The 24,563-nt window shown below is 36.1% G+C and overlaps 5 protein-coding genes across 6 annotated transcripts; 3 read left to right on the top strand and 2 right to left on the bottom strand.

Moving 5' to 3' along the window:
- The first annotated feature begins 1,736 nt into the window (after positions 1–1,736).
- On the top strand, positions 1,737–4,430 carry LOC110850022 (trypsin alpha). Its single transcript, XM_022097510.2, has 6 exons — positions 1,737–1,855; positions 1,917–2,046; positions 2,427–2,644; positions 3,126–3,159; positions 3,433–3,581; positions 3,939–4,430. The coding sequence occupies exons 1-6, from the start codon at positions 1,783–1,785 to the stop codon at positions 4,253–4,255; spliced, it is 921 nt and encodes a 306-aa protein (XP_021953202.1). The 5' UTR covers positions 1,737–1,782; the 3' UTR covers positions 4,256–4,430.
- A 373-nt stretch (positions 4,431–4,803) lies between these two features.
- On the bottom strand, positions 4,804–6,064 carry LOC110849805. Its single transcript, XM_022097259.2, has 2 exons — positions 5,906–6,064; positions 4,804–5,659 (listed from the first exon to the last, which is right to left on the bottom strand). The coding sequence occupies exon 2, from the start codon at positions 5,644–5,646 to the stop codon at positions 5,134–5,136; it is 513 nt and encodes a 170-aa protein (XP_021952951.1). The 5' UTR covers positions 5,647–5,659; positions 5,906–6,064; the 3' UTR covers positions 4,804–5,133.
- Positions 6,065–8,477: 2,413 nt separating this feature from the next.
- LOC110849886 lies at positions 8,478–11,082 on the top strand. 2 transcript variants are annotated; one of them, XR_002547888.2, is made up of 5 exons: positions 8,478–8,765; positions 8,841–8,972; positions 9,093–9,351; positions 9,928–10,377; positions 10,456–11,082. XR_002547888.2 is itself a non-coding variant. In XM_022097357.2 (4 exons), exons 1-4 carry the CDS (start codon positions 8,577–8,579, stop codon positions 10,023–10,025), a joined length of 678 nt encoding a protein of 225 aa, XP_021953049.1. In that variant the 5' UTR covers positions 8,478–8,576; the 3' UTR covers positions 10,026–10,450. The 2 variants fall into 2 exon arrangements, 1 of the variants encoding a protein (XP_021953049.1); XM_022097357.2 differs by lacking the exon at positions 10,456–11,082 and having other exon boundaries at positions 9,928–10,450.
- Positions 11,083–11,766: 684 nt separating this feature from the next.
- Positions 11,767–22,322, top strand: LOC110850372 (xanthine dehydrogenase/oxidase-like). The gene is given in 35 exon segments (XM_035852166.1): positions 11,767–11,909; positions 13,901–13,959; positions 14,030–14,128; positions 14,214–14,281; positions 14,366–14,439; positions 14,502–14,588; positions 14,692–14,854; positions 14,946–15,165; positions 15,237–15,460; positions 16,211–16,313; positions 16,553–16,683; positions 16,750–17,000; positions 17,002–17,137; positions 17,203–17,368; positions 17,465–17,580; positions 17,687–17,773; positions 17,881–18,176; positions 18,575–18,682; positions 18,749–18,932; positions 19,015–19,127; positions 19,202–19,284; positions 19,480–19,544; positions 19,627–19,794; positions 19,866–19,970; positions 20,075–20,105; positions 20,194–20,225; positions 20,298–20,426; positions 20,517–20,647; positions 20,731–20,818; positions 20,947–21,034; positions 21,111–21,184; positions 21,609–21,705; positions 21,876–21,928; positions 22,010–22,064; positions 22,192–22,322. Coding segments are annotated over 35 exon segments (3,981 nt in total). The 5' UTR covers positions 11,767–11,880; the 3' UTR covers positions 22,260–22,322.
- Positions 22,323–22,383: 61 nt separating this feature from the next.
- On the bottom strand, positions 22,384–23,998 carry LOC110850073. The gene is made up of 6 exons (XM_022097553.2): positions 23,761–23,998; positions 23,571–23,685; positions 23,375–23,493; positions 23,103–23,229; positions 22,914–23,024; positions 22,384–22,842 (listed from the first exon to the last, which is right to left on the bottom strand). Exons 1-6 carry the CDS (start codon positions 23,833–23,835, stop codon positions 22,637–22,639), a joined length of 753 nt encoding a protein of 250 aa, XP_021953245.1. The 5' UTR covers positions 23,836–23,998; the 3' UTR covers positions 22,384–22,636.
- Positions 23,999–24,563: the final 565 nt, after the last annotated feature.

Genomic DNA, 24,563 nt, shown 5'->3' with positions numbered 1-24,563 from the left:
TGTACGTATGTACATTGACATGTTCATGTACAATGTATGTCCATACTAAAGGAGCTATATATGTACAACTAGGGCTTCCCACAAGACGGGATAACAAGACGGGACAAGATGGAAATTTACGTCCCGCGTGTTGGCAAGCAAGACGGGACACGGGACGGGACAAACAATGTCTTGTCCCGTCTTGTCTCGGCAAGACGGGACGTCTTGCGATGATTTAAATATGATACTTTCGTCTCGGAATTTGTCAAAATTGAATTTAAAAGCTGATGTTACGGCAATATGTGTTCAATAAACTATAACTTGAGGGAAATTGTAATTCCCTTATACTGGAAATTCGATCGAAACGAATCATGGAATATTTTTCGGATAGCTTTTATCTAATTCGTTATCATGAAATAGAATTTTGAACTTAGAATTTTATGTACAATGCGAACATGAAGTCAAGTTTAGAGAAAATAAATTTCCAAACAAGCAGTTTCCGATCAAATTAAGACTGAAGTTTTCCGTTTTAGGGATGGCAAAGGGCTTTTTCAATTTCCCAGTGTAATGTGATTTTTACCAGCCGAAACCTTGGTTAAATAATTCTGTAGTTAGTATAAACAATTTGCATCATGCTTCCTGTATCGAATTTAAATTTTGCGAAAGGATTTAAAATTCAACCCATTTAAAACGTGTGCGTCCCGTGTTGTCCCGTCTTGTACGCGACGGGCAAGACGGGACGCAAGACAAGACGGGACGGCTTGTCGTCCCGTCTTGTCTTGATATTTCGTCCCGCAGATTGTAACAAGACGAGACAAGACGTATAATCTTGTCTTGTCCCGTCTTGTGGGAAGCCCTATGTACAACAGAGGTATTACATTTTTTTAAATTTTGTAAAATTAAAATTTGTGAGAATAAATAAGGTTGAAAAGAATTATAGCTTTAAAAACTCAATTTCAATCATGACTAGATAAATACATATGTACGTACATAATAGTACGCATTATGATATTTGAGTAATTAAACAAGTACACTAAAGTAAAATTTAGTTAAACTGATCCGAATTTTCTCTCAACGAGTAAAATTCCTAATAAGTATTTAATCGGGTTCAATTAGGTAAATAGTTAACGCATCTTTTGTCATGAGGATTAGTTCGCCGTACATAAGTATGCATCCATATTCTTCTTTACTTGGGTCTAATTTTTATTTTTCCTGTCTCAAATTAGGATTTATGTACATATGCAAGCAAATCATTATTTTTTGTGCCTCGGCGTTTAGGTTTGAATGAATTTTATCAATCGTTAAAGAACAAATATTTCTGAGAATTGTCATTGTTCGGTGCCGCTAAACAGTATGACCCTCCAAATTGTATATTTCTTACACAAATCAGTAGTTACAGGGGGGACGCTAATTGACTTACTTATTGCACCACTATCTTTCACTTATACTTATTTACTCTTCTAAATAAATACGTACAATTCTTCACATGTAAATATGCATATTTGTACTTGTTATGCGATCATTTTACGTCCACACTTCAATGTATTTTCGCTTTATTTATTCATTCCATATTAATCACTTCTTAATTCCGGAAAATTGCATGCATACTCAGTACTGGACTCCTCATGAAATATGATTTAGTCATGTAAATTTATAATCATCGCGGTTTGATAATTATTGCGATTAGCACGTAAGTTATTTTATGAAGATCTACATATTTGTAACGAATGTATAAATTGGACCAGTTAGGACTTATTACTGCTCGCAAGGTTTTCTAAAAGAGCATACCATCATATATCGAAAATGTTGAAGTTTCTAGACTTCCAGATTTTACCTTTCCTTCTAATTGTCCTACCCCATTTAGAAAAGATTCAATGTAATTCTTAAATTATGGATTTATCAGGAACAAGTAAATATAAGTTAGTGTACAATTTCAGGTGCCACCGGTGCCGGACTTTACGTACAATCTGGGCACATCCCTTTTCAAGTTATTTTAAAACATGCTGACGACTATTACTGTGGAGGAGTAATCTACGATGAGTACACTATAATTACAGCGGCGCATTGGTACATTCTTCAATATATTTAAAACTTAAATAAACCGTCACAACGAATGTAACCAAGGGGTGAAAGAAGTGTGTTATCCGTATTTCAATTCAAATTGATGCATGTATGCAATTTGACCTTTAAATGACATTTCATGACCTTTTGACCTTGATGGGTGTGACCTACAGTGCCCATCTTCGAACTCGTCCTCTCTATTGACGTTAGGAGTTTACGTTCAAAATTTCAAGTGTCTATGTCTTTTCGTTCAAAAGTTATGGGAGCTACGGACAGACAGACGGACGGACGGACGGACGGACAGACAGACGGACATAACGATCTTATAAAGGGCTTTCACCCCTTAATAAACAGGGTAATATATTTCAATAATTTCTTAAATTTAGCGTCAAGGACCGGCCGGTGAACGGCATTCGTGTCTGGGCTGGGTCCGTGGTCCCCTTTCAAGGCGAAGCAAGATCAGCATCGGGTTACAAGCTCGCTCCGAATTATGTCAAATACGGTCGAAATGACATTGCACTTATTCGATTATCAACACCGTTTAGGTTTAACGACAAAATTGGATCAGTTAAATTGGCTCCGAGTGGACTATATTTTTCGACAGGTATTTATAATAATTAACACGGCGTGTTAATTACTCATTTTCTCACATGCATAGCAAATTTTCATCTACCGGTATAATTTTAATATGAACCGGTAACATATTTAAAACAGAAATCAATACCTACTTACATATTTTAGTAAGTATACCAAATTTCTAACAGTGTGTATGTACACATACATACATTTGCACAATATACTGTGGACTTATTTGTCACCTCATTTGCATAAATCTCATTTTCGGCGATACAGATAGACTTTCCACGTTAAATAAAGGTTATGTCTCTGCGTCAAAATATGCAAATGAGGTAACATGCACCAATAATTCCACTGTGTATACATATTTATATGTGTACATATGTATGTGCGGATGAATGTTTAAGAAAAATTATAACATTTCTAACAAACTTATAATTTTTACATATTTTCTTAGTAAAAATTTGCTAAAAATGTAAATGCCTTAGCAAATTAATTGTGAATTGCAGGAACATGTTTTTTATCTGGATTTGGCTATACCTCGTAAGGCTACACTTATTAAACTATTGTTTGCTAGTTGTACAAATAAGCCGTTTGGAAAAAAATAGTTTAAAATTAATTTGAGCTCTAGCTAAAAGTAGACAATATTCATCCTTAGGGAAAATGTAGTTTAAATTATAGAATCGTCCGAAGAACTACAATGTACATGGTTTTTTGCGATTTGAATAGCTAAATTCATATATATATATTCTACGTATGTAATTACCTCAAAACAGACTATGGGAGTACAAACTAGTGTAATTTGATAAATTTCAGGGCAAATTCTGGTGCGACTAATTTAAAAGAAGTCATTGTCAATATCCGCGATCCTTCCGTGTGCGAAAATGAATATAATTCATTTGATTCTTTAACCATGGTTTGTGCTGGTGATCTTGGGACAAATGCTTGCATTGGAGATTCTGGTGGTAAGATTTATTTTAATTATTCATTTGTAAATAGTCTTTTTTGTACAGACAGACTAGTTTTAGGTATATACAGGGTGGTTTAAATGTCACGCTACAATGGAAAATTTTGCAGCGGGAAAGGTCCATAAATCTCCATTATTTAAGAGGATTTGTGATGGTTATTCAACTCTAATATCAAAATTGATGACAAAATTCTCAAAATATTGAATTTCAGAGGAAAATTTTTTGAAACTACGTAATGGAAATTTACGAATTTTTCACAGTGGAAAATTTTCCATGGTAGCGTGACATTTAAATCACCCCGTATTTATATATAAACCACTTGTTAACTCAAATCAAATTCTTCTTATATCTTAGGGCCTCTAATTTGCAACGGTGTTTTATATGGGACTGTCAGCATGGTGGACAGCACTGAATGCAAGGCTACTAATGTGCCAACCAAATTCATGAACATTGCCAAGTTTCATGAGTGGATTGTCACGACCGCAAATTCATTTGGGAGTCAGAATGATATTAATTACAGAAGTTACAGCGGAAATAACAACTACAGGACTAGCGGACACGCAGACTTCGCAGGCAATGTTTTTAATTATGCTGGATCAGGTTCCAGCTTTAGCTCTGTCGGGATAAATGGTGGTCAAGTTTGGGCAAGATCATGGGCAAGTTCAGGTTAATGTTGGCAATGTTACGTTTATATTATAAAATTGTAAATTTCGAAATTTAAAAAAATTCTACTTAACGCCATTGACCTTTATTAACTGTCGGAACTCCAAAAATGCAGCAAGTTTGCGATCCACAAGTAGAGATGAATAAAATCGTCTGAATATTTGATTTGGTTTAATTATTAAATGTACATACATATGTTTTGTATATTGATAATGTGACTACATTTCACCCAATTAGTATGCACATTTTGTATTTAATTTGCTATAATTGTTGAGTGAATCTGATTTTCCATACATGAATGCAAGTGCATATTTAGATATTTACATAAACATACATATGTATGATGAAACAATATCTTTCGTGCATCTGCATGTTAAATAAATAATTAATATTTCTAAATATTCCTAATATTTCTGAGTATTTTAATTTTCACTGGTCGTAACGAGATGCTGCTGATCAATAATTCTTTCGGAGCCGTAAGTTTGTGCGTATTTCTTACATGCACTGCCTTCTTTCCTGAAATTAAAATCTTTCAGATCGAGTACTCATTGTGTCGTAAATTATTGCACTAATTTCTTTCACTTTTTATTCTACACTTGCCATCAATTTTGGTTTTGGGTGCTTTTAAGATCTTTTATTTACCCATTCAATGTTAATCATTTCGTAATTCATACAAAATTGCATTACATACTTCATTAAATAAATTATTAGCTAGTTTCAGAACTAATAAGCTTCATAATTATTATAATTAGCGCTTTAGTTTTTTTATGAATTTAAATGAATTTAAATAAATGCAAAATTTGTTTTCACTTTGACAAAAATACTTACAAAATTGTTTGCCATCATTTAATTAAAATTACCACTCAATACCTCAAACCCACCAAAATTATTGCGGAATTACTGCACTAATACCGGCCAAGAAGCCATCCGAACTTCTAATTGACCAGAAATCATCCCTCGTGCAGGAACCCACTTTCACATCGGAGTAATTTTCCTCATCCACCTTCAAACACTTGTCCGACGCCGTTCTTATAAAACATATAAAGTTCGACACACCACAATCTCTGGTCCAATGTTGCGACTCCTTTTTGCCATCACACGTCGCCAAGGAGACAGCATTGTTCGATCCTTCTTCCAAACAAAGGGCGGGACTGGAGTTGTTGACCTGCAAGGTCTTATCGTCATTTACGATAAATTTCAACCCGGCTTGTGGCGTGCAGGGGAAGATGAGAAGGGTTCCCGGTTCAGGGCCTTTGCTAAGACAGGAGCCCCGTCCGTGAGGGTGAAATGTGTACAAGGTCGTGTCGGCACGAAGATGCGCCACGTCAGGAAAAGAGAATGACCCGGAAGTTAGGACGGTGAAGACGGCGAGGATACTCGGGACGAGGTATGACGCCATCGTGAGATGCAATCTGTTGAAGTGCATACGAATTTATAATGTGATAAAAAAGAGGTCAAACATAAAGCATGTGATTGAGTAAAGGGGTCAAGAGGGCCAATATGGTTAGTTATTTATACTTAACATGGGGTATTTATTTATAAATATTGGTCAAAATTCTTCAGAAACCCAGCCCTTACTTTATCTAAATATGACCTTTAATCTTAAATCGATAGATTTTGTAAATTTGATTAGTTTATTCAGTTGGAATTATACTTACCGATTTTAGAATCTTCAGACTTCAGACGTCGATCGAATAATGAAATGAAATCTACGTACGTGTGCCTCTGTTTTATACTGGTTTCTACCCCAAAAAACCATTTGTCTTTTATGAAATTACGCTTGTGTAGGTATGTTTGCACCTTGCACCTTCATGAATAAAACCTAGGACAATATTGTACTTATAAGGTTATGATGTTATTGTCTGGTATCCTGCCATATATTTGAAGCTTAGATTGGTTAGGAAGGTTACATCTGTCCGCATGCATAAACAAATAGATAAGGAATTATCGAAGAAATAAATACACAATTGTTTATGTGTATGTGTATGCATAAGGAAGAGAAAAATATCGACATAATTGTACGAAAACTGACTACAGAAACCGAAAAAATATGCACCCGGTCCTAAGAAGTATTAGTATTAGCAACGCATAATTATTACTTCCAATTGTCGTGCAAGTATTAATTGTGTACATATGATAACTAACTTGCATGCATGCATTTATGTAAATGGCGTCATAAGGCTTGTTTGCTTAATTACTGATTGTTAATGAAATTTCTTTCAAATTTCGTTATTAGGAATAGAATTCAGTTTGATTTCTGGACTCAATTGATTGTCAGTATACAGATGATAATTTACAGAATTTTCTAAATTTGCGATTATCATAAAACGAAACATGTTTCATATAAGGGACAAGAAATAAGCCATCAAAACACGGAATTGTCCTTTCGGCACACCGCCATTTTCCCAACTATGGCCCCGTCCACGAGGTCATCACGCGTCTAAATGAGGGCGATTTTAGAAGTCCACGCCCAAGCTACGTTTGAAACGGTCGAAATAAAAAAATTTGGCTTTTGTGACCGTTGACGTCATCACAGTCATCACCGTGGCCCCGTGACTGTATGGCCCCCCACAACTCCCATTTTCGAAATTTAGTCCAACCCATATACCAAATTTCATGGGATCATTGTGCAGCGCGTTAATATTAACGTATTTACATACAATATTCTGCGCAATGACCCAATGAGATCAGATCTATATTACCCACAGTAGTCAACTATTTGACAGATTTTTCTCACTTCTACTTTAACTCCTAATGGGCATGGTCCCTTGGGGGGATGAACGCAATAACTGTAACTATAGTTTTGTACATAATCTGGGTAAGATTAGCCAATTTGGTAAAACCAGAAATTGTGATTATTTCGAATGTTGATTGCATGAACGTGATTGATAAATAAATATAATTGGGTCCAATGTTGCAAATAAGTAAATTTGTATGTATGATAGCAAATTGATGATGGATTTCATGGATTTGATAATGTGATTGATTTTATAAAATCAATTGCCATATCAGTCCAATGCACATACAAGTGCTTTCAAGTGATTGACTTGATAAAGGTGAAATTGTCATAAAAATATTTGCCATGCTTTTAAAAGCCATACATACTTAATTTTGTTCATGCTAAATAAGTAACTTAGTTTTTTTGCATTTCTATGATCAAGAAAGTTTTGCATACTTCATCAAAATACATTCGATGTTTTAGTGGGCAATCCACAATTCCGAAATTTCATGCATTCGTGTTAAATACTATGTGCATACTTACATACATATATAGATATGCATGTACATAGATACTCCTGTTTTTTTAGCCATACGATCCTCGACGTCATCACTCTCATTACTAATAGCATTGCAGTCGTGACGTCGAGGGTCGTATGGTAAATAAACGGACTGTAAGTATGTGCATATTTATGTACATTTACACATGTAATTCTCATAAGCACATTTTTTCGACTTATAGATTTATTCATGTAACTATCTATTTCCTGACAATTTTCGACGAATTCAACCACTTTAATAACTCCATCCATCACTCTGCATTAATCACAAATTCCAAATTGCGATATCAAAACGGACAACCTTATCACACGAGTTGTAAGTCTTGAATTCCATCTCCGTTTACCCCGGTCAAGTAGTGTTCAATGAAAAGTTATGTAATAATTACCTTTGTATCTGGTTTTTAAAATGCTTTTTCTTTAAGCATGTATACATTTGTCCACGTTTTCGCCACCTAGACGCGTACAATATACGCTCCAATTTTACTTACTGTTACAGTAAAGCAACGATTTCAAATCAGAACGTCATGCAGTTTTTTGCTTCAGAGAACACTTACCATCTTCCAGCCGACTTACATTTACTGATTCAACTAATTTTTTCGTATTAATAACTTAATTAATAGGATCTTGTATACATGCTATATGAATTATCTATTTAAGCTTATCCAGCTTGATGACTAATTATAATTAATTACTTTTATTACACAAATAAATAGATCGGATTATGTACTTGATTTATTACTCAACACTTTTTTCTACGATTAACCTGTTCACACTGTCTAATCAATCACAATCTATTATCAAATATCGCAGAAAAAGTTCATTTCATAATACCATCATTCCAATTTTGATTGATCAGCTACCCCACCAATTATTTAATCTCTCACCCCATCCGTTAACCTGTCAAGTTCAACTGCAATAAAGGAAACTCCAAATCTAATAATGAGTCAATTACCAATCGATACTCTGACTTGTGGTTACACATCATCATCCAATTTCAGCTTTTTTCCAAATTTCCCTGCATTTTGACTGCGTAAATTGCATCTAAAAAAATATGGGAATTTCTCGGGCACTTTTACTCGTAACTTTGTATCTTCTCCAACTTCAACACGGTCAAGTGTCCGGTCATGGCAGAATGATGGACCCACCAAACCGATCCTCGCTGTGGAGACTGGCCGAGTATGAAAGCTACAACCCACCAATAAATTACGATGACAATCAACTATTTTGTGGAGGATTTGTTGTAATATTTTTCCCAAGTGTTTCCAAAGGGTATAGGATTTTAGAATTTTAGAACACAACTTTATCGAAATTTCAGCTCCAATATCAACACAACGGAGGAAAATGTGGCGAATGTGGAGACCCCTATAATTCTACGAGGCCAAGAGATAACGAGCATGGGGGGCTCTATGGACAAGGAATTATCACAAAGACGTATAGAAAGGGACAGGTATCGTTAATAACTATGCTTAATTAAAAAATAGTACCTGTTTTTCTGAAAAATTCAAAATTGTAATATTCAAATAATTTTAAAAACTGTTCGCAATATCTATTTCCTACTGTTTTTTAGGAAATCACAATCTCTGTTGAAATAACGGCCACTCACATGGGCTATTTTGAATTCCGAATTTGTAACATGGACCGAAACCATGGTCCGGAAAATGAAGCTTGTCTCAACCAAAATTTGCTCGAATTGAGCAATGGAATTCCAAATATTCCGACGCGTTACCCGATTCCGACAAATGGGCTGGGGTGGCACCATGTAAAAGCGAGACTGCCAAGTGGACTCGTTTGCACACACTGTGTCCTCCAGTGGCACTACCATACGGGTAACTATTTTTGTTATTGTGCTCAATAAATTGAAAATATCTACAATGAGGAAATTCACGCGGTATCTTTGTAAAATCCGCTAAACCCGCAAACTTGCAAACTTTTACAAATATTTCCAGCGAAAATTTGCTCACAAATTTTTGTAACTTTCTCAGATCAAGGGTGTCTTTTTACTTTGTAAAAGTTTGTAAAATTATTTCACAAAACTTGGGGACTTATTAGTGGCCAAAAACTATGAATTGCTTTATACAGATAAATGTTAAAAAATCGTGAGGACAGTGTTCGGTAAAAAGCAAATAACTAAAGTAAAAGTTCTGCAATGTTACTTTGCTTTTTTGGCATTGATCTGTTTTTTTGTCTTTGTTTTTACCCTTTCACCACCCATCAGCATACAATAAATCTAGTATATTACGATATGCATAGAAGCAATTGAGTAGTGATTTAAATATTTAAAATAAGTTTTAAATCAAGCAAAAACAATTAAGCAAAAATGCTAGTTTTTGCTTCAATGAACACTGCACACACAATTCGCATTCAATCTATGCACATAAATATGTTGTTAATTATTTACTCAGGTAACTCATGGGGCGAATGCGAAGACGGATCGTATGCAGTAGGCTGTGGTAATCAAGAAACTTTTCGGGGATGTTCCGACATTGCCATTTCAAATTAAGGATAACAGGCTATTCACGTCAAGGAGAAAATTGTGTGTCTGACATAAATTGGCGCAAATAAAATTTATAATTTAAACTTATAAGTATCATTTAACCTTAGGAGAATATTTAACTAATCATACTTATTCAAACTTATGATAGAAAGAGGAAACAAATGAATGAATTTTTTGCAACTATACAACTAATTGTTATATAAGAAGCGCTGTATTATTTATAAATTGTGTATTAAGTACTATTAAGCAGAAAAAAATTGGCATACGGACATTTTTTATCTGGTTACCTTTACTGATATACTCACACTGCTCACTTCCGTGAGTGTTAATCTGTCGGCATTTCTATGTACATATGCAGGTACGTACATTCGATATACTGCAAAATTCGCGTGAAAGATATATATGTAAATAAACTTATCTCTTCCTTATCATTTAGATTCCAACCGACTTGTCTTATTACCTATCATTACCGATGGCATACCCGACTATTACAAGTTTAAGGAGTTACATTGTAGGGTTCGCAAACTGAATTTTTATTTGAGCGTGGTCACTGACCCAAATCATCCTCCTAATCCTCCATGTTTTCAATGGTTTGGGCATCTCTTGGAACTTTCCATACATTTATGGACTTGACACGTGATATTCTGATACGTGAAATATGGGTAGTTGTTGTATTTGTGTCGTTTGAACTCCAGATCATACATATCATGCATGCTTTAGGTATGTACATGATAGACTTATACATATAGACTTCTATGCAAATCTATGATGTACATACAGTACAACTCGATATCATTAAATTCTAAATGACTTAATTCAACATGGGGACAAGGGACAAGGTTGGTCATAAGTCATGAAATTAGAATGACCCTATTTCTGAGCACATAATGAACTGCATGGATGCGGGTAAATGTCACGAGTGTGAAATTTTGCGGAAATCGTAATTGCATTGTTTAATTTGATAAAACAACAGCGTGCATGTTGTTTCAATTCTCCGAATCACACAAAATTAATGATCGCTTATTTATGGAGATGGATAAGTAGTAACTTTTCAGAATTAATTTGTGTAATCTTAACCAAAATAATAATTGTAGTAAAAACTGTAAAAAGTTATAATATACTGGATATATTTTGGATTATAAATAAATTTTAAGTGTACATGTAAGTAACCCATTGCAAAGTTAATTGATAAATAATATCATAATTACAAACTCCCCCAGTAGCTACAATACATATGTACATAAACTCTACAGAGTCACGCGACTGTTAAACTGTATTTGTATCTGTACGAAGTATTTGGAAACAGGTAGGTTTTAACACCTCAAAAAAATCAATTGTTCTCTATCATCTTCCTTTGTTACGTTAATATTGTCAATTTTGGAGAAGTGGTTTTTTCTAAGTAACTTTTAACTGCATAACTTTTTCTAATTAACCCGCACGTGTACATATACACAATTATTGACAGCAATATAAAACTTAACAGTGAGTGTATCTCATATCTACAGACTTTTGTAAATCGTTCCATCATTGAATTTTTCCACAATGCATTTCGAATGAATTAAAGCATCATGCATACGTTATCTTGTAATAACGAACGAACCATAAGTTAAGGTTTTAATAAAAAAAATGCACATGTTTTAGAGATAGGACGTAATGCAATGCAAAACTTTTGGATTTGTGACCAAATTCATATTCAGCGACGATATCTATTTTGCATTCTCTGTGCCTTTTAAGAAAATCCTGCTCAGCGACCATGCTTAGTTCATTGTTTGATCTTCGTCAGTTAATGACAGGGGCTACAAGGTGACTTCTGGCTATTAAAAATTTTCACAAGTCGTGTGAATAATTTTATTGGTGAACCATGGGAGCAGATCAGAGCCAACTTTCCCTGTAAGTAGTCAAATACAATTTTGTATCTATTGATATGAAATACTTGGGAGGGAAGGCCCTCTATTTGCACATGCCCTCTTGGTACCCCTTGCATATTTGGAGTTCCAAGGCGAGCGATCCCTTGAGTTGTTTAACTCCATGGCCAAATTTGGGCCTACCACACCCACTCAAAGGGATGAAAATCACGAAATGTTTTCATGTGCTCCAACTTTCCCCAAAGGTCTAATTTTGCTCAAATTTTGAAAATTTTTACATTTCTGTGATATGGTCATCTTGTGCGATCACATCAAGTAGAAATCTCAATTTTTTTTTAATTTAGAATTTTTCGAATAATTCATGAGCAGATGTTCTGAAAATTGAAAATTAAAAAAAAAATTGAGCAAAATCTAATTTTTGGTGATGGTTGAAGCACATGAGAACATGGATTCATCATGTTTTTCACACCTTTGAGGGGTGTGTCCAGCGAAATGCGAAAATAGTCATGCAAAGGTTTATTGTTTTTTTTTCAATTGTTCTCGAAAACCCATACATGAGGTAGATTGTCATGAGCTCAGTCTAGCAATTTTTGTCTAAATTTAACCATTAGATCTGGCCAGATTGATTAATTAGATAAACTGCACCAGCTGAATTTGATGAATGTGGGATTGCCACAATTCAGGTCGCAACTAATATTTTTTTCTCTAAAACAAACTTCGCTTACATTTTTAAATTCGGGCTTTTCGTCATCACCCCATGATCCGCTTGAGTACCAACAATATCGAATCACAGGAGCATTTAAAATATTAATATATAATTGGATATTAGAATAACCAACGCTTTCGAAATGGAAAGCAAGTTAAGTTTTTCCATGTTTATTTGCCGTTGGCGAATTTATAAATTAACTTTTATGTAAATTTGTACTAGACATAAGTAAAAATCTCACTTATTTAATTATAAATTAAATTAAGTATGTATAATGCGTATTAATTGCTCTTTAAGCTATAATTAATAATGTTTATTTTTTATTATTTTGCATCAAAGCTTGTGCTTGAGCATGAAGGCGTATGCATGAGCGAGACGCCTGAATAAAATCAAAGCGAGGGGAAGAGAATGGAAGTGGAGTTTTCTCACTTCGCCTGAAAAAAGTCGGCCGTTTTTTGAACTTTGACCTCAAATATTTTGAGTAACTCTCACCATCGCACAAACTGCCTGAAGAAACGTTAGTTGTATTGGCTTGGACCACCTAATTTTAAAATTTCAGCCAAATCGGAGGGTTACACTTCACACCATCGCATTGTGAGCACAATCAAGTTCATAATATGAACTCGATTTCATTGTGTCCAGTTTTTTGCACGGATGGCGTTTTTCGGGTGGCACGGATGGCAACTGAATCTAAATGAAACTGAACACAATCGAGTTCTTAATATGAACTCCAATTTGATTTGATTGTTTCAGTTTTTTGTACGGATATCTTAATCCGGATGGCACGAGTAGCAACAGAGACGATTCGCATTTTTTTAATCTGACTATTTTAAGGTCATAAGTTCAATATATATGAAATATTTTGTGAGCTTCATATATGTATGTATATACCTGCGATTTTTTATGCCCACATGGATTTTTTCAAGATATAGCATTACGCTTATGGAGCAAAATTTTGAAACTGCATTTTTCAAAAAAATGACAACGGGGTTAACGAAATCGTACAGAGGTGTTCGGCACATCAAAATTCTCACGATGAGTTGTCCCAACTATACAAAATTAAAAACAGACAGGAAAAACTTTACAAGGGTCATTCTTAGGAGTTAGAAGTTAAAAATCATAGCCTTAGACCTTGTCAGAACTTTTTCAAAATTGAAGCCCCATCTTACCACAAATGTTGTTGGCCATGAAATTTCAAATTGTTATCTCACCAATTGCACGGATATACAAATACCTTTATATGAAATTTGTGAATACTTTACGATCACGAGTGGTGTAAATGTTCTGTTCATGTTGTTTTTAAATTTCAGAAATGACAACGTGAAACAGAACAGCGTTGCATTTTTTATCAATGGCAAAGAATACAATGGTAAATAAACCATCAAATATTTAAAATGTGGAAGAGGAACTTATTTCAAAGGGTATACTTTTCTCCCCAGTTAAAACGGATGCTGACAAAATTGGTCCAAATTCCCTACTCGTGGACTTCATTCGAGACAAGGCTGGACTCACCGGGACAAAATACATGTGCAGAGAAGGTCACTATTTCAAAATTTAAATGCATAGAGAAATGGGTTTATTAATTTACAAAACTTTATAAACACCGCATATTTTTATTTTCAGGTGGATGTGGGGCTTGCGTGGTGTCTGTAAAATCTCGAGATCGCACCGAGATCCGTGCCGTGAATTCTGTAAATATTTTTCGCATTTTCTTTTGTTTCTCCTTTTATTAATGACGATCACTGTAAATGATCCATTTTAATGTACAAATATAGTGCATGACTCCGGTCCTGTCCTGTGACGGCTGGGAAATTACAACCGTTGAGGGGCTCGGCAACAAGAAAGATGGGTATTACTCTTCAGAGTAATGTATCTTGGTTTATTTAATAAGTGTGTAATTCTTTATCGAAGATATCACCCAATCCAGCAACAGATCGTCAAGTTTTCGGCTACCCAATGCGGGTTCTGTACTCCCGGCATGGTAATGAATATGTACAGGTTCGTATAAAGTACTTGTGTATATGGCGATATGTGTAAAAGATAACCTTAATTTCATGCTTTTATACTACAAAATATCAACTGATCACGCGTATCCCTGCAGTTTGCAGCAGTCAAACCCAATTTTTAAAACGCAAGATGTTGAAGATTCTTTTGACGGGAATATGTGTCGTTGTACTGGATACCGTCCTATTATGGATGCCTTTAAAGCTCTTGCTAGTGACGCATCTGAGGAATTAAAAAGAAAAGCGGCCGATGGAAATTCGGTGGGTGCTTAAACAACTTTTCATCTATTTCAACTATTTATAAGGCCGAAATATTTAATATACATGTCATTTATTCACCCCCGTTTCCCAGGCATGTAACGGCTGCCCCATGAAAATAAACTGTTGTCAGAACAAGGACAAGGATATTGAGGACATCGAATGTTGCACTGGTCTTTCACAGATTTACGTCAAACTCAAATCTGGCGAAGAATGGATTACTGCCACCTCGTTGGATGACGTTTACACGGCTTTGCAGCGATTTACCGAGGGAGGCATGAAGTATCGGATCGTGGCTGGAAACACGGGGACAGGTGGGAAGGAAAATGTTAACAGAAAATGTTGACGACATTGCTTTAATTGTTTTTGGGGCCATATTTTTCAGGCGTTTTTAAGGATGACGGCCCATTCTCTGCCTTCATCGATATTAATTCAGTCCCCGAGTTAAAGCGGAGCATGATCGAAACTTCCGGTGTGAAGATTGGAGCAAATGTCACTCTTTGTTATGCCATAGACCAGCTACAAAAGGCGTCTGAAATTGACGGGTATGCGTTTTGTGCACAGATGAGTAAGCACCTGAAGCGGGTTGCTAATGTGCCAATTAGAAATGTAAGTGAGCAGTAATACTTATTATCCATGCATGTTATTGGGTTTATCGTACTGAACGAAATACCATTAAAGTCATGCCATGTCAGTTACTTTTGTTCGTTTGATGCATGTTTCGCACGCTATCCATAGATCGGAGTACTCCGGGCTTGGAGTACGTACTCCGGCCTCCGGAGGCCGGAGTACGCAGCTTTTTCTGGAGGCCGGAGTACGCGGAGGCCGGAGTACACGTGGCCAGCCGGAGGCCGGAGTACACGTGGCCAGCCGGAGGCCGGAATACGCGGAGGCCGGAGTACGCATGGCCGGCCGGAGGCCAGAGTACGCAAAATTTCCGATCGCATAGATAGGAGAATTCCGGGCTTGGAGTACGTACTCCGGCCTCCGGAGGCCGGAGTACGCGACTTTTTCTGGAGGCCGGAGTACGCGGAGGCCGGAGTACGCGGAGGCCGGAGTACGCGGAGGCCGGAGTACGCGTGGCCAGCCGGAGGCCGGAGTACGCGGAGGCCGGAGTACGCATGGCCGGCCGGAGGCCGGAGTACGCGGAGGCCGGAGTACGCAAAATATCCGATCTATGACGCTATCCAATTATTCAAATGAATGTGAACATATCTATTTTAGATTTTTAATTTTTATTCATTCAGAAGAATTTTTTACTATTTTTTTAATTAGCAGCCGCCCCCATTAATAACACGACCCACAATCTATCAATAAATAAATACGTTAGAATTTTCCCTACTTTTTTTAAAATTCTAGACAGGAACGTTAAGCGGAAATTTGATGATGAAACACACTCATCGAGACTTCCCTTCCGACATATTTATGCTACTGGAGTCAGTGGGGGCTAAACTTCTCATAGGTAAATATAAATATATCTACTTCCACTATGCCGTTATTATTTGCATTGTGTGACACAATGTAAGACACAATTTGTGTCTTACTTGTATTCAAAGAGATTTGTTCTTGGCAAATTTATTCTTGTTTACGAGTGTCCATTAACATGATTTCTAAGAAGAATCCATGAATTTTAATTGTTGCAATTTCCTCTACATCAAAATGTAAACTAAACAAATAGAATGTTTTGCGTTTCTGAAACAGGAGCGTCTCCCACGGTATCGAAGGAGTACAGCATGATAGAATTTAGAGAGTTAGACATGCGGGGAAAGTTGATACTTTCCATAATTCTTCCGGCTTACAAAGGAGGAAATTACTATCTCAAGACCTACAAGGTTTACACTTTGATGTACAATTTATATATCTATTTTGGTTCAATTATAATGATAATATTTTCCCAGATTACGCGGCGATATCAAAATTCGCATGTCTACGTGAATGCTGGAATTCTTATTAAAGTCGACACCAAGAAGAATTTCAATGTTTTGGAAAAACCTCGCATTGTATTTGGCGGAATTTCGGCCGATTTTCTAACTAATACAAACCAAGCATCAAGCATCAAATTTAATTATTTACCAATAACAATTGATGATAGCAATGTCCCCAATTTTCATATTTTTGCAGGTACATGCCTCACAAACGGAAAACTTTCTCGTTGGTAAAGATTTAAATAAGGGAACCCTTACGAGCACGATGGATACTTTGGAAGCTGAACTAAAACCAGACGAAACTCCGACGGATGGATCCCAAATTTATAGAAAAACTCTGGCGCAATCCTTACTTTACAAGGTGCGGCACGATACATGACATCGTTAAATTCCGATTAGGGAAATTACATCCAAAACTTTTTTTAGGCAATCCTCTCCATTCTTGGAGAGTCGGTAAAATCATCCGTAAAATCTGGTGGACAGGATTTGGAACATGGTCCAATGAGTGGGAAGCAGACTTTCGAGTCGGACCAAAAAGAATGGCCACTTTACCAACCAATTCCCAAACTCGAAGCGGATGTCCAAGCTTCCGGTGGGTTTCATAAATATTTCATATTCATATTTATTTATGCAAAACTTTCTCCCAGTACCCTGAACTTTTGTATTGTAAATTTTATTAAACGAACAGGCGAGGCTGAATATATAAATGACATTCGCCCTGAGTTTGGAGATCTCTTTGGAGCTTTTGTCGTCACAACGGTCGCCAATGCCACCATTTCCAGTATAGACGCGTCAGAAGCGCTGGTATTTAATACGTATTTAAGTAAATTTAAGTATGGTTCATTAGTCATGAGACGATTTGAAAGTGGGTTAATTTCAAAACAAAACATAAAATTTTTCTTACGATTAGATGACTCCAGGTGTGGTAAACTTCCTCCAAGCTAAAGATATTCCAGGGCCCAATAACTATACTATATTTTACCCAATTGCTGAAGAGGTATATACATAAATACATACATATGCATATCATATGTATTTTGGTACACTTGAAATTCTGGAAATTCTACACATTTCCAAATATTATGTTTATGATATTTTCCTTAGATCTTTGTGAAAGACAAGGTTCACCACGCGGGGCAATCGGTAGGCCTAATTTTAGCCGAGAGTCGCACCATTGCATTAGAAGCCGCCAAGAAGGTCAAGATTGTGTACAGCGACGTGAAGAAACCGGTCCTCGATATGAAGGATTCACTCAAGCTGGCTGAGAAGAAGGGTGAAAATTGTATCTTCGAAATTCGGAAGACTCCTTCAGACAAAAATGCATTTGCTAATGCGACACAAACCATCAAAGGCGAATTCCGTGTTGGACCGCAGTATCACATGTACATGGAGACGCAAACGTAATTTCCCATTTTGAACTATTTAAAAAATATTTAGAAGCGTTTTATTTCGAATCGCAACTCATTTGGCAAACTTGACAAACTGAACAGGGGATTAGCAAAATATGCCTACGCAAATGTCCCAAATCTTGTTCTAAAAGCATCTATTTTGATGTTGCTTTTATGGATTTCTCTAATTTCTCTAACTGTTGATGGCGAGGATGAGTCTGCGAAATAAGAACACACCCATTTGCTGGGTAAATTTGCGAAAAAAAACTCCATGGTTTTCCATGAAAAATTTTGCGAAATCTCGCAAACTTCGCAAAAATTTTACAAGTTATATTTCTATGCTCAAGATGCGAATGCGAATTTCGACGTCAATATGTTCCTTAAATAATAATGATATCTATAATATTTAGATGTATCTGCGTCCCGAGAGAGGATGGGATGGACGTATTTTGTTCTACCCAGTATTCAGACATGGTCCAAGCCGTTGTATCTTCCGCCATCCAAATGCCGAATCATAAGTTGGTCACGAAATCTTACACAATTTGAGGACTAAGTTTATTCTAATGGTTCACCTTTATTTGCAGCATTAACCTTATTGTAAGACGACTGGGAGGGTCGTACGGTGGAAAAATATCAAAATCATGCCTCATTGCTGGAGCCTGTGCGGTTGCGGCGCACGTGACAAATCGACCCGTTCGCCTAATTCTGGATTTGGAGACCAATATGAAAATGATTGGAAAGCGACTTCCGTACTTGACCACGTATGAAGTGCGTAGTGAACAAAATAGCAATATTTTAATTTCGAATCTATTTATACATTTATGTATTATATATGTAAATTTTGAAACAGGCAAGCGTCGATGATTCTGGAAATATCGTTAGTTTGAAAGGCTCCATATTCTGTGATCCGGGGTATACTCCGAACGAGACGACTTCATTCTTGGCATCGATCTTCATGCAAAAGTAAAATTATTCACTTTTTTAATTTCTCGGAAATACGGATTTGAAAAATTAAACGATTTATGTACATACTTTAGCTGTTATCGTGCCAAAGGGTGGGAAATGACTCCTGGACGAGCCTTGACGGATAAACCATCCAACACATTTTGCAGAGCCCCAGGTACCTAAATTGGCACATCTCTACCTCGTCAACCTTCGCAATCTCGCAAATTGAACATACGTAGCAACACAACTTGCGAGATTTCGCCAAATTATCGCATTGCATTTAGCGTACTCAGGACTCTTGAGGACGCTCATTGTAAAAAATGCATACGTAGAAAAGTATCGTATTAAAAAAAATTCTCTTGTGTTGTAGGAACCCCACAAGGAATTGCATCTATAGAGGCGATTATGGAACATATAGCTCATGTTTTAAAGAAGGTAAATATGTACGAATAACTATACACTTACCACATTGAATCTGATTTCACATAAAATTGACCTTCCTGACCCTTGACCTCAGGACCCAGCGGAAGTAAGAGCCACAAATTTCATCAAAGCCGGTGACCCACTCGTAGGCCTTCCTGGACAAACTTTCCAAGGTGAAAATCCCCTCAGTAAAATCATCGATGATCTTAAAACCTCGGCAGATTATGATGACAGGAAAAAGTTTGTCGAGAATTTTAACAATGTGCCTTTTTAATCTCACTTATCTTAGCTTGGATTTTTCCTAATTATCGATTATGGTATTGTTGTATGTAGACAAACAGGTTCCGGAAACGTGGGATGCATTTAATGCCCATGCGATATCCGCAACACTATGCCGAATTTGATTCTCAGTTTCCAGTCTTTATTTCCGTGTATCGTGTAAGGCCAAAATTTTACAAATCGGGTAGAACTAATCTTACGGTTGCTTAATTTGACTTATCGAGAGGATAAGTCAAATTAAGAAACCTCTCTCCTCTCCTTAGATGGATGGTTCGGTGGCTGTGAGTCACGGAGGTTAGTTGAAAATCTATGCTAATTGAGACTAAGGAACGTTAACTTTCAGGGTTTGTACATATGTGTAAAATAATTATTTTCATCGCAGGAATTGAAATGGGACAAGGGATCAATACAAAGGTGCCAACTGCTGCAAATCACAGAAATTCTATGATATTCTAATTCACTATACATACAAATATATTACTGTAGTGTGCCCAAACCGTTGCAAAGTTTCTGAACGTTCCACTGGAGAAAGTTCGCATAAAGCCGACAAGTAGTTTGGTATAGCCGAATGCTTCCATGACTGGAACAGCTATGGGTAGCGAGCTGGTGTGTCATGTAAGCTTAATAAAATACATAATTATGTTTAAGGACTTAAAAACTGGAGTACTTTCATAGAAATTGAAACTGTGATTTACTGTTCATCAGGCTGCGATGAAAGCGTGCGAAATCCTGTTGAAAAAAATGGAACCAATCCGACAGGAAATAAAAGATCCAACTTGGGAGAAGGTGGTGACAGCGTGTTACAATAAACATATCCTTCTGACGGCTCAATATCAGTAAGTTTTTGCATGAGGTTTTTGAATCAATCTATGCATGTACAATTTCAGAAATTGCAATGATGTATATTCATTCTTCTCAGAGACATACCCGGTGAGCTGAAAGGTTACGATATCTGGGCCGTTTGTCTAACTGAAGTTGAACTCGATGTGCTCACCGGTGAATACAAGGTATTCATGTTCAGGAGTACCAAGAATTAGCCCAAAAATATGCATTGTTTCATGCTATAACAAATAAAAAATGAAAGCAGGAAAAACAATGTATATTTATCGAATAAGTATGTTTTTGTGGGGCACAGATCGTTCGAGTGGATCTGGCTGAAGATGCTGGTATGAGTCTTTCTCCTGAAGTGGGCATTGGCCAAATAGAGGGTGCCTTCGTCATGGGTATTCATTATCACGACCAGTCTCATTTTAAAATTATACTCACATTCTTCTCGTACGGTTCATAATTAATTTTTAGGTTTGGGACTTTGGACGACGGAGAAACTCATCTATGACAAGAATACTGGAGAAATTCTCACCAAGAATACTTAGGTAATTGGTGTCATTTTGTCGTTTTCATACCATCTTCATACCACAACCGTACTGTTTCCTCTCTCATTTGAATGCTTTTTGCTGGAAGAAGGAAAGTTGAAGCATGTTTGTGTATTGAAAGTGGATTGCATTTGCAGCTATGGGATGTCCATAAATTATGTCACGGCGTAAGAAGGGGGTGGGAACGAAAAGGTTTTGCGTCCATTTGCGCCATATGTTAAAAGGGTGTTTAATACTTGACAAGGAGGAAGGAAGGGTATGAGAAATCGGCATTTTTGCGTGCCATAATTTATGGACGTTCTCCTACACAACCTGTAACAAATTTACCAATCAATTTTTACATGCTTTCTAGTAATGAACTGATGCCAATTGAATCAGTCAACTTGTACGCATGTTGAATGTCTTTCTTCTATCTTTTGCATAGGGATACAAACCACCATTCGTCAAAGATATACCAGAGGATTTCAGGATTACAATGATCAAAAACAGGCCAAACCCTTTAGGAGTCTTAAGATCCAAGGGTAAATATTTTCCTTACGTACCACGCTGTTTTAAATACAACTCATACGCTTTATATGATACGGGTTATTTGTCTCTGTCCTTATGTATGTAGAAGTTGGTTGGGTATAGCAATAGAAATAATATTGTTTGAAACTATTGCATATTTTTGAAACTACTGATTATTTTGCAGCAACTGGAGAACCTCCTTTGTGCCTCAGTGTTAGCGTTCTCTGGGCCCTCAAGGTACATATATATTTATACATATATTCAAGACATAAATATAATAAATTATGTGTATGTGTATCATCTTGATTCTAAACGCAGAATGCGATCGATTCTGCAAGGAAAGATGCTGGAAATACAGATTGGTATCAGATCAGTGAGTAGTCATTTTAGTATTTTTCCCCCTCAGAAATGTGCTACTTTTTCTGTCATCTGTAGACAAAATCGACGAGCGGAATTATGCAATGTTAATTATTGATTTACGATTTTTGTCCGTGTCGCAGATGGGCCACTCACGCCGGAAGATATTCAACAACTCGCTCTCATGGATAAGAAACAATTTGACATTTAATCTGCATGACTTGCATTAAGTTGAACTTTTCATGTATGTACATATATATTTTGGGTTCTGTGGGTTTTCAAATAAAGTACGTAACATCTTTGACTAACGATAAATTGATAAAATTTATATAATATGTTGACTCATCTCAAATAATTTATTTTCATTTAAGACAAAAGAATAAACCATGAGGGTATGCATTATTTCTTCGTGCACAAATTTTTGTCAAGTGCTTTATAAATTGAAAATAATCCATGGAAACTAAGTTATACCTACATATGTCATATAGTTATAGGTAATACTTAGGACTGCAGTTTACCTAACTCGACTTAAAACGGAAATTCGACCAGATTAACAAAAGGTCACACTTCAAGACTGACAATTTAATTTTAAACTCTTCTAATTTTTCTTCGATCAGAAAATGTACTAAAAAGGTGCTTATGACAAAGAGGGGTATGAATTTTGGTGCAATTTTCATCCCTAAATTTCCCATTTCCAGCAAAACCCGAGAAATACATCATAACGCAATCTTCGTAGGATGTCCCATTCCGCAAGTTTTGATACGCATCGTCCGTTATTGTTATGGGATCATGGGCTAATTTTATTAAAAATGTTAGTTTTTGATATCTCCTCATCTTTAACCCGAGGGATTGATAAGTAACTCACTGAAATCTACTTGCAACTCTTGTCCAGCCCTGTCCGATTGCCAACGATATGACGGCCGATTTGAACTTTTCCAAGGAACCCTTTTCCCACCCACCCAGATTGGCCAAAGCCCTGCGGGATAGAAAAATAATGATAAAACCACTAAAATAAATTCACACAAGAGTTCAAATATTGTTTTTGTTTTCTTACAATCATTTAACTTTACAAAATCGTTTACAACTTTCATCTCTCCGTCCGTCTTTAGCGTTGCAAGTCTAAGACCATATTCATTACAGAATTTACGTGAATCCGTGAAACTTCTAGATGGCATGGGTCCCTGAGAAATTTGTATTTTAATAATTTTTATAAGAGAACAATAATTAAGTTGAATATGAGCAATTTTATGGAAAATTTGACAATGATGACATTTCGAAATACAATTGAATTTTTAATTTTAAATAAAGGCGAATAAAATTACGAACCCTCGAAGCTGCGTTTATCGCGTCCTTCTCCAAGAAATATATTTTCGACCCAATTATTCCTACGATGTCAAATGTATCCAGTAGGGTACGATTTTCCATAATTTTTCTGGTCGTAACAACTGCAATCAAAACGACAGGTTCAATTTGTGAGACATATTTGCATAAACTGTTATGCAAAAAATTGATATTCAAATACTTGTCATTTCCAGCTCGGCATTTTTTTCCTGCAAGGATTTTACAGCACTGGACAGCTCGTTAAAATTTATGTTAATTTGCTCCGCATCCTTCTCTAAACTGCGTATTCTATCATCCTAATTTTTCGTATAATAAATATTGAAATTTCCGTTGAACCCCTTATGCAAATTAGTTACTACATACATAAATACCTGAGAAATTTTGTTGGAGGTAGCACCTCCCACAAGTATTAAACCACCCAAAATCCATATATTAGTAGGGGTCATGACACTAGAACTTCAACCAAATTAAATTCCGAAATAATGACTACACCAGAATTATTTATAATGCCCTGGAAATATTTCTAAAAGCGCAGTTGTTTAAACGGAAACCAGCCTTGAACTGACGCCAAACCCGTTTGCTCTCCAGTAAACCAGTCATGGTCAAGGACAAAAAATTAACCAGTGCAAATTAATTGGTCAGTCAGACAGGGCAGAAGATTAACCTTTATGCGGATAATGATGAAAAATGTGACACGTTCAATTTAAAATGATGATGCATAAAGCGAGATTTGCACTGTAGTACGTGCAGATTTAGAACGATTGACGCGACGACCGTATCTCGTATGTATGTACATAGTCCAATATATAAATATTTGTCCTTAAATAATGGATAATGGAAAATTTTACACGTGCAAATAACACTTTTCTTACATTGCTTGGTAAATATTCAAAAAAATTGATTTGTTTCAGACTTTGAATATTATTTTCAATTCAAAATTCTAGATCTATTGGCAGCTGGAAAACTACCCAGCGTGACGTAATTTTAAACAAGCAAGGCTTTATTTTTACTGGCTAAATTGATATTCAAATCATTGAAATGAATTACGTAAGAAACTGAATTTCATATAATGTGACTATCATTGATATTGTAAGACATTTATTTATATACATATGTATTTCCTGAATTCCAGGGTATGAACGATCTGCTTTAAAATGTATTTCTATGAAAATTC

The sequence above is a fragment of the Folsomia candida genome, unplaced genomic scaffold (assembly GCF_002217175.1).
Source record: "Folsomia candida strain VU population unplaced genomic scaffold, ASM221717v1 Fcan01_Sc005, whole genome shotgun sequence".
In the NCBI taxonomy this organism is placed as follows: domain Eukaryota; kingdom Metazoa; phylum Arthropoda; class Collembola; order Entomobryomorpha; family Isotomidae; genus Folsomia; species Folsomia candida.
Note: the sequence above shows the minus strand (reverse complement) of the source record. Positions and strands in the feature narration are given on the sequence as shown.